Source organism: Drosophila virilis, chromosome 2 (assembly GCF_030788295.1).
Source record: "Drosophila virilis strain 15010-1051.87 chromosome 2, Dvir_AGI_RSII-ME, whole genome shotgun sequence".
Lineage (NCBI taxonomy): Eukaryota > Metazoa > Arthropoda > Insecta > Diptera > Drosophilidae > Drosophila > Drosophila virilis.
In genome coordinates this window covers 23,781,109-23,795,475 of record NC_091544.1, presented here as the reverse complement: position 1 = coordinate 23,795,475, position 14,367 = coordinate 23,781,109, and the positions used below count along the sequence as shown (strand labels likewise).

Here is a 14,367-nt window from a genome sequence, read left to right as displayed (position 1 = left end):
ATGTTGTGGCTTTCATTTGGTTATCATGGAAACAGTCAGCAAACGCCGTCAGGGTTTTCAAGCAAAAAAGTTGAAATCCTTTGTCAGTATTGATTTAACAATTGCAGTGAATGGTCAGTAGTTTGCAAAATATATTTTTAAAATGGTAGACATCAATTTACCAAGAGTTCCGGAAGGACTTCGCGACCTGGTAAAAGCTTACACAAAGGAAGTTTTACACGAAAAACCGAAAAACCTATATGAATTCTCAGTTCAATATTTTGAAAATATTGCGGCTCAAAGAATGGACAAAAATGTCGTCAAATACGAACCTCAGCAAACTTATCAAATCATTATGAAAAATCGCATTCGACAACAAGTACCATTGTCACTAGCTTTTCAAATTATTCCAGAAAATCTTACCGACGTAATAAAGAAGTTTATTAAAGCTGTCCTTAAAGAGAGACCACAGTTCTTAATTATTTTTGCTATAGAATATTTTAAAAACCTTCAAACCGATTCAGCGCAAATAGAGGATATTAAGTATGCAGCCTATGAAAAATATATTTTACAAAATAGGATGAAGTCGCCTCCAACCAAGGTGACATGTGAGTGTGGACGTATATTAAATCCAAAAGAAATTGGAACCCAGTTAAAAAATACACTATCTGATGCAAGTCAACAATATACGTCATTAGAAAACCACAAAATGAATCAATATTCAAAAGCAGTTTACATTATACAAAAACACTTTCGACTATATTTAAAACGTAAAACTGAAAATTCAGCCAAGGTCAATTCAAAAACTCCAGACATTTATAACAAGCAAGAATACTTAAACGCCATAATTCTGATTCAAAGACAATTTCGCCGGCTATTATTAAAAAATCGAGCTAACAATACGAAACTAAATAACGTAAGCAGGGAATCCTATAATTCTGTTAAATATATAAAGGCCACACTCATTATACAACGATACATCCGACAATATTTAAGCAAGAAGAATCAGGAACGGTCATTGCTTAAATTTATAGATTCTACTGCTGGCGACAATGTTTCCCATATAGCAGCAGCATTTGTTATTCAAAGAGTATTTCGAAGAATGGTTAAGGCGCGGAAAACAAAACCGAATACAAATACTGAGCTAGAGCAATGCGATGATATAAACGACAATGCCTCAGAAGCAGCCTCATATACGTCGGCTTCCACGGCTTTAATTTCATCGGAATCGGCAGGTGAGCACAATGAGTTTGGAAACGCTAGTTACGAAGAGGGTGTCCATCAACAAACTATTAAGGAAGATGAGGAAGTCGAAAATGACAATACAAACAACAAAATGGAATGTGTAACAGGATCTATAAAATCAAGTAAAAAATCAATAAATTACAATGGAAAAGGTAAAGAGTTTGTGTATTATATTATTTATAAGCTGAACCCATTAGAAATGGGTAAATGGGTATAATGTATTGTATGTAGCAGGCAAATGGAAGAATCTCCGACCCCATAAGTATATATACATATATTCTTGATCAGCATCAATAGCTAAGTCGATTCAGCCATCCATGTCCGCCGTTCATCTGTCTGTTAGTATTGTCCACCAATTTGTGGAACACGTTTACATTATCTTGGGTTGATACCGGATTATATTTGATTGAAAGGAGTTCGTTAACAATTAATCTGACGAAGTGGTGGGTCTTTTGGGTGCACAAATTAACAAATTTTCCCCCATCTAAGCTGATTGAATTTCTGAAGGAGCTTATCGGCTTTCTATTAAATCAGTTGCGACCAGCGCACGTACACTTCACTTTATATTGTCGAATCGGGCACATTTTTTTCAAACGAGCTTATATTCTGCTTGACAAAGCATCAGCAATATTACTCTCCGTATCTGATTTGTAAACGATATTAGTGTAAATCTACCAATACGAGCTTTCCAGCGTTTAACTTTTGCATTGAGGTTACCTTCCTAAGCCGCAATTTATTTATGCATTTTGCTCCATAGAGATCATGTGAAAGCTTGTTGGTATATAAATTTTAGTTAGATCTTATACTTACTATCTCATAAAAATAATCAATTTTGAGATTTGGGTTTTTTTAGCGCGTGTCTATGCGTAGATAGAAATTAAAATATTTGTATTAGCGCTCTGGGGTTATATGGGTTCCAGCAGCTCAGTCCTGGGAGCTAGATATATATTACTTGGGTATTCTCTACTTCGCCACCCAACAAAGTCTCCAAAAACATATGCAATTTTCCATTTTATTGCTTTTCAGACATAAGTGAACCCCTATTAGAAGACCATGGAGATGAAAATGCAAATGGGCAAAAGGATCAGCACAAGGATACAAAAACAGATGACAAAACTGACAAAACTTCAGAATTTCAAACTGAAATACATAACGTTGATATTACCGAATATAATTTTAATGTAAATGAGCAAGCCGATGACAATATTAAAACAGTTCAAGACGACATTAATATAAAAGAATCCATTACAAAACTTAGCCCTCAAATAGATAGCTTGGAATCTATAGAAGAGTCGCAAGCGGGAGTCATCATACCATCACTAAAAAGCCCAATTGGTGAAAATAATGAATTAGTTTCAGAATCTATTATAAGCCCAATGAAAATTTTGCTTGAGGAAGCAAATATGAAGCCACTCAGCCAAACAAGTACATCTATTTTAGAACCTGAGAAACGGCTAAGCCCAAGTGATACAAATGATACAGCACCGGTTTGTTACCAAAATGCACCTTTAGAAGCAACCAATTCTTCTATGGAAAGTGCTGATTATAATAAAGTCAACGAGGTAAACCAATTTGAAGTTTGTGTACTACTGACGAACACATAATGTATTTTAAAAATTCTCTTTTTAAGAATCCACCAATTTTGACCGCGACCACTTCAGCTAAATGTAACATTGAGAATATTGTCAATGCTAATAACTTAGGTAAGCGAGCCTGTGCTTATATATTGCATAGGAATCCCCTTCCTAAACCGCAATCATGACTGGCAGGTGATTATTAAAATTTTTTTTCGTGTTTTTTTTTTTCAGTCTTAAATGTTCATGATACCTTGAATGAACCACTATTAGAAGACCATGGAGATGAAAATACAAATGGACAAAAGAATCGGCAGAATGATACAAAACCAGATGCGGGTGACAAAACTTCAGAGCTTCAAACTCAAAAAGATAACAATAATATTACCGAATATAATGTTAATGTAAATGAGCGAGCCGAGGACAATATTAAAACAGTTCAAGACGACATTAATATAAAAGAATCCATTACAAAACTTACCCCTCAAATAGATAGCTTGGAATCTATAGAAGAGTCGCAAGCGGGAGTCATCATACCATCACTAAAAAGCCCAATTGGTGAAAATAATGAATTAGTTTCAGAATCTATTATAAGCCCAATGAAAATTTTGCTTGAGGAAGCAAATATGAAGCCACTCAGCCCAACAAGTACATCTATTTTAGAGCCTGAGAAACGGCTAAGCCCAAGTGATACAAATGATACAGCACCGGTTTGCTACCAAAATGCACCTTTAGAAGTAACCAATTCTTCTATGGAAAGTGGTGATTATGATAAAGTCGATCAGGTAAACCACTTTCAATTTTTTTGTAGTATTGACTACAACGTAATGTAATCTAAAACTTCTCTTTTTAAGAATCCATCAATTCTGACCGCGACCACTTCAGCTAAATGTAACAATGAGAATATTGTCAATGCTAATAACTTAGGTAAGCGAGCCTGTGCTTAGATATTGCATAGGAATCCCCTTCCTAAACCGCAATCATGACTGGCAGGTGATTATTAAAATTTTTTTCGTGTTTTTTTTTTCAGTCTTAAATATTCATGATACCTTAAATAAACCACTATTAGAAGACCATGGAGATGAAAATACAAATGGACAAAAGAATCGGCAGAATGATAAAAAAATAGATGCGGGTGACAAAACTTCAGAGCTTCAAACTCAAATAGATAACAATAATATTACCGAATATAATGTTAAGGAAAATGAGCGAGCCGAGGACAATTTGAAAACAGTACAAGACGACATTAATATAAAAGAGTCCATTACAAAACTTAGCCCTCAAATAGATAACTTGGAATCTATGCAAGAGTCGCAAGCGGGAGTCATCATACCATCGCTAAAAAGCCCAATTGGTGAAAATAATGAATTAGTTTCAGAATCTATTATGTCTGTAAGCCCAAAGAAAATTTTGATTGAGGAAGCAAATATGAAGCCACTCAGCCCAACAAGTACTTCTATTTTAGAGCCTGAGAAACGGCTAAGCCCAAGTGATACAAATGATACAGCACCGGTTTGTTACCAAAATGCACCTTTAGAAGCAACCAATTCTTCTAGGGAAAGTGCTGATTATAATAAAGTCAACGAGGTAAACCAATTTGAAGTTTGTGTACTACTGACGAACACATAATGTATTCTAAAACTTCTCTTTTTAAGAATCCATCAATTCTGACCGCGACCACTTCAGCTAAATGTAACAATGAGAATATTGTCAATGCTAATAACTTAGGTAAGCGAGCCTGTGCTTAGATATTGCATAGGAATCCCCTTCCTAAACCGCAATCATGACTGGCAGGTGATTATTAAAATTTTTTTTCGTGTTTTTTTTTTCAGTCTTAAATATTCATGATACCTTAAATAAACCACTATTAGAAGACCATGGAGATGAAAATACAAATGGACAAAAGAATCGGCAGAATGATAAAAAAATAGATGCGGGTGACAAAACTTCAGAGCTTCAAACTCAAATAGATAACAATAATATTACCGAATATAATGTTAAGGAAAATGAGCGAGCCGAGGACAATTTGAAAACAGTACAAGACGACATTAATATAAAAGAGTCCATTACAAAACTTAGCCCTCAAATAGATAACTTGGAATCTATGCAAGAGTCGCAAGCGGGAGTCATCATACCATCGCTAAAAAGCCCAATTGGTGAAAATAATGAATTAGTTTCAGAATCTATTATGTCTGTAAGCCCAAAGAAAATTTTGATTGAGGAAGCAAATATGAAGCCACTCAGCCCAACAAGTACTTCTATTTTAGAACCTGAGAAACGGCTAAGCCCAAGTGATACAAATAATACAGCACCGGTTTGCTACCAAAATGCACCTTTAGAAGCAACCAATTCTTCTAGGGAAAGTGCTGATTATGATAAGGTCAACGAGGTAAGCCAATTTGAATTTTTGAGTACTATTGACGAAAACATAATGTATTCTAAACATTCTATTTTCAAGAATCCATTAAATTTGACTGCGACCACTTCAGCTAAATGTAACAATGAAAATATTGTCAATGCTAATAACTTAGGTAAGCGAATCTATTTCATATTTTTTTATACTTTCTGTCTCGAATGTGTACCTTTAACATGTACAATAACGCTAATAATGATATTTACCTGACTATGCCTTTTTTCTTTTGAAACCCTTAAGGCAGAAATCAAACACAAACTATAATTAAGAGTTAAGCCAGTCGGAAATACAAGACATTTATTCTGGTTGATGTCTTCTATTCAATCTACACATAAGGACTAAAAATACATTAGAGAATTTACAGCGAACCCGTGGTTAACTACTTCCCCTCTTGAAGAAAGGGCGTCCTCGGACTCCAAGTAGCATTTAAAGCTCACAAGACCTCGTCTTCACCAATTGTATTGTCTGCACTCTCATCTGCTAGCCACTTAATTGTGGCTATTGATGTGGCCATGGTATAGTTTGCGAATGTAATAATATTAGGAATCCAACCACGCCCATTTCCGCTCTGCCGTCATAGCTTACTGTCGACCACCGTGATAGGGTCAATGTAATTAAGTTGTTATTGACAGCTTGCTCGCAAAAGCTTGTAGTAGCTGTCGGCCTGTTTATATTCTGCCCAGACAATATGATTCCCCTCTTCTGGCTTATAAACGATACAATCTCTTTAATGCTAACACTCTAGCGTTTAAATATTGCATAGAATCCCCCTTCCTAAGCCGCAATCATAACTGACAGGTGATTACTAAAAATTTTAATGTGTTTTTTTTTTAGACATAAGTGTTGATGATAGCTTAAATGAACCACTATTAGAAGACCATGGAGATGTAAATTCAAATGGACAAAAGGATCAGCAGAAGGATATAAAAACAGATGCGGGTGACAAAACTTTAGAGCTTCAAACTGAAATACATAATGTAAATGAGCAAGCCGAGGACAATATTAAAACTGTGCAAAACGACATTAACATAAAAGAGTCCATTACAAAACTTAGCCCTCAAATAGATAGCTTGGAATCTATACAAGAGTCGCAAGCGGGAGTCATCATACCATCACTAAAAAGCCCAATTGGTGAACATAATGAATTAGTTTCAGAATCTATTATAAGCCCAATGAAAATTTTGCTTGAGGAAGCAAATATGAAGCCACTCAGCCCAACAAGTACATCTATTTTAGAGCCTGAGAAACGGCTAAGCCCAAGTGATACAAATAATACAGCACCGGTTTGCTACCAAAATGCACCTTTAGAAGTAACCAATTCTTCTATGGAAAGTGGTGATTATGATAAAGTCGATCAGGTAAACCACTTTCAATTTTTTTGTAGTATTGACTACAACGTAATGTAATCTAAAACTTCTCTTTTTAAGAATCCATCAATTCTGACCGCGACCACTTCAGCTAAATGTAACAATGAGAATATTGTCAATGCTAATAACTTAGGTAAGCGAGCCTGTGCTTATATATTGCATAGGAATCCCCTTCCTAAACCGCAATTATGACTGGCAGGTTATAAAAAAAAAGTTGTTTTTTTTGCAGTCATAAATGTTCAAGATAACTTAAATGAACCACTATTAGAAGACCATGGGGATGAAAATACAAATGGACAAAAGAATCGGAAGAATGGTACAAAAACAGATGCGGGTGACAAAACTTCAGAGCTTCAAACTCAAATAGATAACAATAATATTATCGAATATAATGTTAATGTAAATGAGCGAGCCGAGGACAATATTAAAACAGTTCAAGACGACATTAATATAAAAGAATCCATTACAAAACTTAGCCCTCAAATAGATAGCTTGGAATCTATACAAGAGTCGCAAGCGGGAGTCATCATACCATCGCTAAAAAGCCCAATTGGTGAAAATAATGAATTAGTTTCAGAATCTATTATGTCTGTAAGCCCAAAGAAAATTTTGATTGAGGAAGCAAATATGAAGCCACTCAGCCCAACAAGTACATCTATTTTAGAACCTGAGAAACGGCTAAGCCCAAGTGATACAAATAATACAGCACCGGTTTGCTACCAAAATGCACCTTTAGAAGCAACCAATTCTTCTATGGAAAGTGGTGATTATGATAAAGTCGATCAGGTAAAGCAATTTTAATTTTTGTGTACCATTGCCGAAAACATAATGTGTTCTCTTTTTAAGAATCCACCAATTTTGACTGCGACCACTTCAGCTAAATGTAACAACCAGAATATTGTCAATGCTAATAAGTTAGGTAAGCGAACCTGAACAATACTTTTTATACTTTCGGTCCCGAATGTGTACCTTTGAATTGTACAGTAACGATGATAATAACATATCCCTGACTTTGCCTTATTTAATTTTTGAAACCCTCAAGCCAAAAATCAAAAACTGAACAAGTGAAAGGGCATTAGTCGGGAGTGGCCGATTAGGATTCACCCCGAGCTACCGATACAAGAACCTTTCTCTACATGTAACATATGTACATGTATGCTTAAAGTCACACATACATAAAGACAAATACGCAAGCAAGGAAGCTTCCTACATCGTACTAAAATTGCTCAAAACGCAGGACTTTGATATTTGATTTGATATCGATTTTTATCAATTACTTAGAAACGGAAGATCGGAAACAAATTCGTACTGTGCAGGCACTAGGGGGCCTACATTTAATATTTCAAGCCCTTAAACGGTCTGATATTCTTGCGTTCATACATACGGACGGAGAGACAGCCGGACATGGAAAGATCGACTCGACTATTGATGCTAATCAAGAATATATATATTTTTTGGGTCAGATATACTTCCTTCTATATACATTAAAGTCTTTTTATCCATTTTAAAGGGTTCACAGTATAAAAAACTAAAAAAAAAGTTCCAACTGCAGAATTTTGTTTAGCGTTTTAATAAAACACAAAAATATTAGTATAATTAGCGGAATGTTTACGAAATATTATTAAACGGTATAGCTAAATGGTATTCGTCATACATATTCTTGATCAGGACGACGAGCTTAGTCGATCTAGCGTTCGGCTGTGTGAACGCGTCCATTTCAGAAACTATAAAGGCTGAACTTGTAAGGAATTTGCATTTTGCCTGTCTTGGATTCCTATTGACTGGTTACCTTCTCCCAATATATTGCATTCGAGAATGTTTACTGAGAGTTCAGAATGACCCTGTTGGCCCGAGGTGCTTTTCGGCGACCTCTGAAATTGAAAGGGGGAAATTGTATGATCGAGGTAGGGTGATATAAATGTAGTGGTACGACCGTGGTGGTGTGCATACATGGGCACCTTATTATACTTTTTCTTCCGGAGCTAATAGGTTTAGAGACACATGAGAAGTATCCTTTCAGGGTAACAGATGTGATCAGTTGACTGATCGCAGTTAGGGGAACAAAAGCGGTCTTAAACGTTGTCAAATGGTGTCGGTAAGAGTTTACATCAATTCGCACTATAATCCATGCAGCAATGTTTAATCAGTTGGGTTCACGCCTAAACTGTTTGGAGCTGAAATTATGAGTATTATGCTGCTGCCTGACCAGAGACAAATTTCGTGGAACTTTTGGTTTAAAACACAAATGCCGGTACAGCGATTGCTATACTTGGAGTTGCGTTATACAACTGGGTGCCGTGGTCCATAGATCGAAAGATGTTTAAGATAGATCTCCCGCCAAGCCACGATGGAAGGCACAACCAAAAAGTGATGTCTTTAGTTAGTACCTGCGCAACTGATATTAATCCTATAATCGTACTATGAACTGTGAGATTGAGCAATCTTTGCAGGACTTCCGTTTGGTCCATTGAGTCTAAAATCTGTCTGTCTTTATATATGTTGAATGAATGTCCTTCAGGTATATCAGTATAAGCATATCCCGGCTCTTATAAGTAGCAAAGTCCAGAATATTTTACTTTTTTTATTCATATTCCCCCAATAATCAATTTTAGTTGCATAGCTCGTCCCAAACGCTTTCAAATATTGTTTGTCCGGTATATTTACACACATTTCTTTCTAAGGCGTTCGGTTTCGGTTATTTGGAATTATTTTGTATTGCTTGCGTCCGTCTAAAAGAGTCCCAGGATAAGTAAAAGTATTCGAAAAAAAAAATATTTTTAAGAATGAAAAAAAAGAAGTTTCAATTTTTGTGATAGAAGCTTAGAGGTTGGCCCAGGTTATCTCCTAGTCGGACGCACCGTTATTTTATTTTTTGTTATATAACATACAAGATAACGAACTAATTTACGTATAACTATTTTAAAAGCATCAAATAAAAATAGCGAGGAAGAGGAAACTGGGCCTCTAGTTACCGAAGTAAATACTGGTGAGAATTTAAAGCAATGTAGTATTCTAAAATTTGTCCTTAACATTAGCAGAACCAATCTTCGTTGCCTTTAAGTAATCAATTAATTGGCACACATATCAATAAATGTACAACAAATACAACAAAAAAGAAACCGATCGCTAAGGATAAGCTATTAACGATTTCCACATCGAGCCGGTTAATGAATCCGCCCATTGCTGAACTGCAACTTAAGTCATTTAAAACATCCGAAGAAGGCTCATGGTATACAGTTTATAATGCACCCAATGAGTTAAACATTAGTACCAATGAATCCAGTCAAATTAATAGCTGCTGTTGTAAAAATAATAATCTGGATTTCAAAGAAATAGACCCACCCAAAGAGGTTGAGCGAAGTGCAAGCTATATATATGGAGAGCAAATTAAAAACAATGAACCCCTAATGCATCAGAAGTCAATTACATTTTTTATTTCATTTGATGGAAACGAACACAAGAAAACTTTCAAAATACCAAAAAAATTTTTAAGAAAATCAGAAAGTAATATAAACGAACTAAAAACATCAACAAAAAATACTAAAGAGTACCACAAAAACGAGGTCCCACAAGATGAAAAGAGGTTCGATCGATCCGCATTATCTGATTCAAGCTACCAGGAATTAAGTACACTAAAGTTACAAACTATACATGAGCTCAATGAAAATGACCCGAGTGACCCGAGAATTGATATAGTTTATAAACAGCCTGAAACGAAAGATGAAGAAGAAATTAAAGATAATAATCCAGAGGCTAAAGTTACCGCTCAAAATGAAACTAAAGAAAATAATGAGCATAATAATCCTTTTGCTAATAATATTAAACGCAAGATAAGCGCAAAAATTATAGAAAGAGCTTATATCAACTACAAAGCTCGACAAATGCACGTCGAGGTAAACACTGTGAATGACAGTGGAAACAAAAAGACTGCTCTTCTCAGTAATGATGACTTGACAACTACAAAAATATATTCAAAAAATGAACAACAAAAAATCCTTGCAGCCACTAAAATTCAGACATCATTTAGAAAATTCCTGGCAAGAACTGCACAAAAGACATCTGAAAGTGGGTATTACACAAATGAAAAATATACTAATGTAGGTACACCAATCAAACAAGCAAAACCAGAATGGTTTGTAGGTTCGCAACGTATATCAGTTTTACCAAGCGAACCTGCCACGTTTGAGCCTATTGAGGCTACCACAGCTTTTGAAACCGCTTTATGCATACCTGAGTCCGTTAACAGTACATTTACCGAATTAAGTAATTTAGATACCCAAATAAATGGCTCACCAAAATTGGCTACTGATATTGGCAATATTGTTGATGAATTCTTTTCAACCAACGTATTTCAAAAAGATAATGGAGCTTATAATAATTTAGCAGGTTCAACAAACGAAGACGAATTCGATTTAGTTAAGGATTTAAAAGCATGTTCAGAAGCGGGCCCAGACTACAAAGGTAAGCTATATATAATTATATGCACTATTTCTTTATAAAAACTGTAACTACTTATTTTTTTTTTTAATAGAAGGTGTCCAGACCAAACTGTCTTCTAAAGAAGAACCTAATTCCCATGTTCCACTGCGGCAGGATAATGGATCAAATGAGTTGCATGAAATCGAACTTGTTAAAAAAACTGATTCATTTACTAATATTTATGACGATAGAGCAGATAATGAAACAGACACTAAAAAAGAATACGAACTCCATCCTCAAAATGAAATTCAAAGTGATTTGGATAACTTGAATAGTAGAACTTTGAAATTATCGCGACCAGATGAAATAATTGAGAAAATGTCACAACGACGCTCTTCCGAAACTCAAGAGAGTCTAGAGAAGGAGGTTTTTCCTATTACTGATGCAATATATGAGAAGCCTTTTGTTCAACCCATGAGCTCCTTGCAAGAACAAAATTCAGTCGATATCGAGGATGCTGATATAATAGTATATAATCGCCTACAGCGCGAAGAAACTCGGGAAAGCTCAGCTCAAAGCGAATCTATTGTGTTTGGAAATGCTGATGACGACAAAGCTCTTACAAATGATGTAGAAATTACCAGATCACACCTATCACGGTATTACACAATTGCCGGTGACGATCCACATAGTATTTTTAAATCAGGAACAATAGTTGATCCAGTCAAATACATTGACGAGGGAAATGAACAAGGTGTCAATGAACCAAACATGAGCAGCAGTTTATGCTTAGACGATGAAACCTCTGAAAACATTCGTAAAAAGATAATGGCGTACTCCCTGTCAGAAGCGGACTCTGATTATTATGATACTAACAAAACGATTAAAGATGATTATCATATAGACACTGCAATGACAGATGTTATAGACACATCCACAGAAACTGAATCGACTATTGTATCAGCAGCTGCTAAAATAAAGCCAGGAGCACGAGGAATTTCATCTAGACGAAGGTTACGAGGTGCCAGTGCAGGTACAAAGTCATCGACACAAGATACAAAAGCATCTTTCGGGAACGATGCTTTAAACGAATCATTAGAACGGTTTATTGAAGAGGAAGCTGCTAAGAAAATTCAAATTGCATATCGTTTACACAAAAAGAACCCCAGAAAACAAACTAAAGGTTTGGAAAGTGTCAGTTTGGAAAACAGTTTGGCAGCCAAACGACAAACACTGCAACGTGGCGACGCATTGCAAAATGATTCAAATTCTACACCAGAGGATGAAAATACCGACCATCTACCAATAATTGTCAGTAAAAATGATGGGCCTAATAATGGTAAGCTACCAACATTATTTAAAAAACTAGCCGATTTCATAATTTTATTATCATGCCCTTTTTACAATAGAAAGAAGCTCAAGTAAAACAAGCGGCATGCGCGTAACCTGGACTGCCTTGAGGCAAAACTCCATGCCCGTCCAAATTGATTGTGAAGTTCTAAGAATTATTCCCAAACACAAGCGAAGACGCATAAAAAGTGCAGAAGCTGGAAAGCAAAAACATAGAAAATAAGTTTTATTTAAGGAATACAATACTGTCACATACAAAAACGTAAAGCTGTTCCAATATAAGAAACAATGAAAACTATCGCATGATTAATATTATTTATTAAATGAAAATCTATCTCTTTATAGTTTAAAAAGTTTGTATTGACTGACTGACTCACTTTTTGGTGATCAACACACAGCCCAAAACGCAAGAGCTGCAAAGCTGAGGTTTTTACTGTGCAACTTTAGCACGCTCAAGCGGAGATTTTCCAATATCTTTGCACCCGCAAGTGTGAAAAAATCATGAACAACTTTTGTATAAAACTTTTTTGTTTTGTATCCTATCAGCCTAAAACTTATTTTTAAAGCACTTCATATAAACAAAACAAAAAAATACATGTTTCAGCAATTTTGGAAATTTCACCTATTGCTAACCATCGGATCGGCGTCAAAATCATTTTTAGAGAACTTTGTTAAAATTACATGTTACATTTTCACGGAAGAAAACTGGGAGAAAAAGAAATATATGACATTTAAAGCAAATATGACATTTTTGAAAAATGTATGAAATGCGTTTTCTTATGGGGACGAATTTAATACATTTTGCAAAACGTGACAATGTGAGATTTTCAGAGATGTGTAAGAAATGTGCTCAGTGGACAGAGGCTATAAAACGTTTACACATTAAACGACGACAAATGTGAGATACATATCTAAACAGACAATAACCTTTTGGAGAAATCAACTACATTTAGAATGTATCAGTCCACGTGAAATAAATACCAACGCCATTTTCAAGCAACGTTACTAAGATGAGAAAATTCTTCGGTCTTAGTAATGATTTCTGAGCCATTGCGTATTCTACCATTTAAAATCAACAGTTTGTATCGGATCAACAATAGAATGATGCGATTATTTGAAGTATAAGACTTGCAGTTTATCGATTGAACGCTGATCACAAGCTGAACACGGATGCAAGTTCTATTGGATTGGCCAAAGGGTTGCTTCGGGTAAAAGCCAGTTTCAGCTGATCGCGTCCTTAAGTTGAGCAACATCTAAGAATGAGAGACACTTTCATAGCTATGAACTGAAAATAAATCCATCGATCAGGCTCTCGGTTGGAACATGTCGACGTCTTAGCCCATGCTCCAGATAAGATGCACGTGAGATGAATCAACCACCCTAGTGGCCGCGGAGTACGGTTTGTTTCCGATATTTGATAACATGCCCCGTTACCAAGTAATCGATGAAAATCCATATGAAAACCCAGTATCTTGGGCAGATCTCGTTAGTTATAGAGAGTTATAGAGCCACTTCATTTAACATATTGCTTCTTGAATAGTATAATTGCATAAAATATGTTTAACTTTCAGCTCAGCGTAGTTTTCATTGTATTGCTATTGTATTATTTTTTTCTGAAGATGTACCAGAAACGAAATAGAGCTAGCCACTAATTGGCCCTATGGATTGTTATTGAGAATCTGAGGAAAACCAAAGACGTACTTAATCTTAGAGAGGGAGCAGTTAACACAAATGGTCTACGACCGATCATATAGAATAATAATAATAAATTGGATCTTTACGTTCCACATTTGAAATCGCTCTTAAATTTTTTGGTATCAAAGAAGCCACACAAACGGCGAAACGGACGGATAGGCAGACACACATGACTAGATCAACTCCGTTGTCGGATTGCTAAGTCAGACGCTGAATATATTTCCCATTTATAAAATATACATGTATGTATAATAAAAGACGAAGATTGTAAGAAGACATTAGCAATCCCATAATATACGGATGTATGTTAACATATGTATAGTAT

General features: G+C 35.5%; 2 protein-coding genes and 1 long non-coding RNA gene across 4 annotated transcripts in view; 1 reads left to right on the top strand and 2 right to left on the bottom strand.

Annotated features, from left to right (window-relative positions):
* Positions 1-14,367, bottom strand: part of Cad86C (Cadherin 86C) — a 62,159-nt gene that overhangs the window by 43,753 nt on the left and 4,039 nt on the right. The window lies entirely within an intron of this gene.
* On the top strand, positions 82-12,663 carry LOC26531126 (serine-rich adhesin for platelets). 2 transcript variants are annotated; one of them, XM_032433026.2, is made up of 17 exons: positions 82-1,376; positions 2,251-2,786; positions 2,855-2,927; positions 3,033-3,583; positions 3,653-3,725; positions 3,829-4,385; positions 4,454-4,526; positions 4,631-5,187; positions 5,257-5,329; positions 6,046-6,569; positions 6,639-6,711; positions 6,808-7,364; positions 7,425-7,497; positions 9,505-9,564; positions 10,965-11,039; positions 11,110-12,336; positions 12,407-12,663. In XM_032433026.2, exons 1-17 carry the CDS (start codon positions 143-145, stop codon positions 12,568-12,570), a joined length of 6,480 nt encoding a protein of 2,159 aa, XP_032288917.1. In that variant the 5' UTR covers positions 82-142; the 3' UTR covers positions 12,571-12,663. The 2 variants fall into 2 exon arrangements, with proteins under 2 accessions (XP_032288917.1, XP_032288916.1); XM_032433025.2 differs by having other exon boundaries at positions 10,962-11,039.
* On the bottom strand, positions 12,367-13,703 carry LOC138910915 (uncharacterized). The gene is made up of 2 exons (XR_011416122.1): positions 12,725-13,703; positions 12,367-12,544 (listed from the first exon to the last, which is right to left on the bottom strand). It is a non-coding gene; the product is annotated as an uncharacterized lncRNA (long non-coding RNA).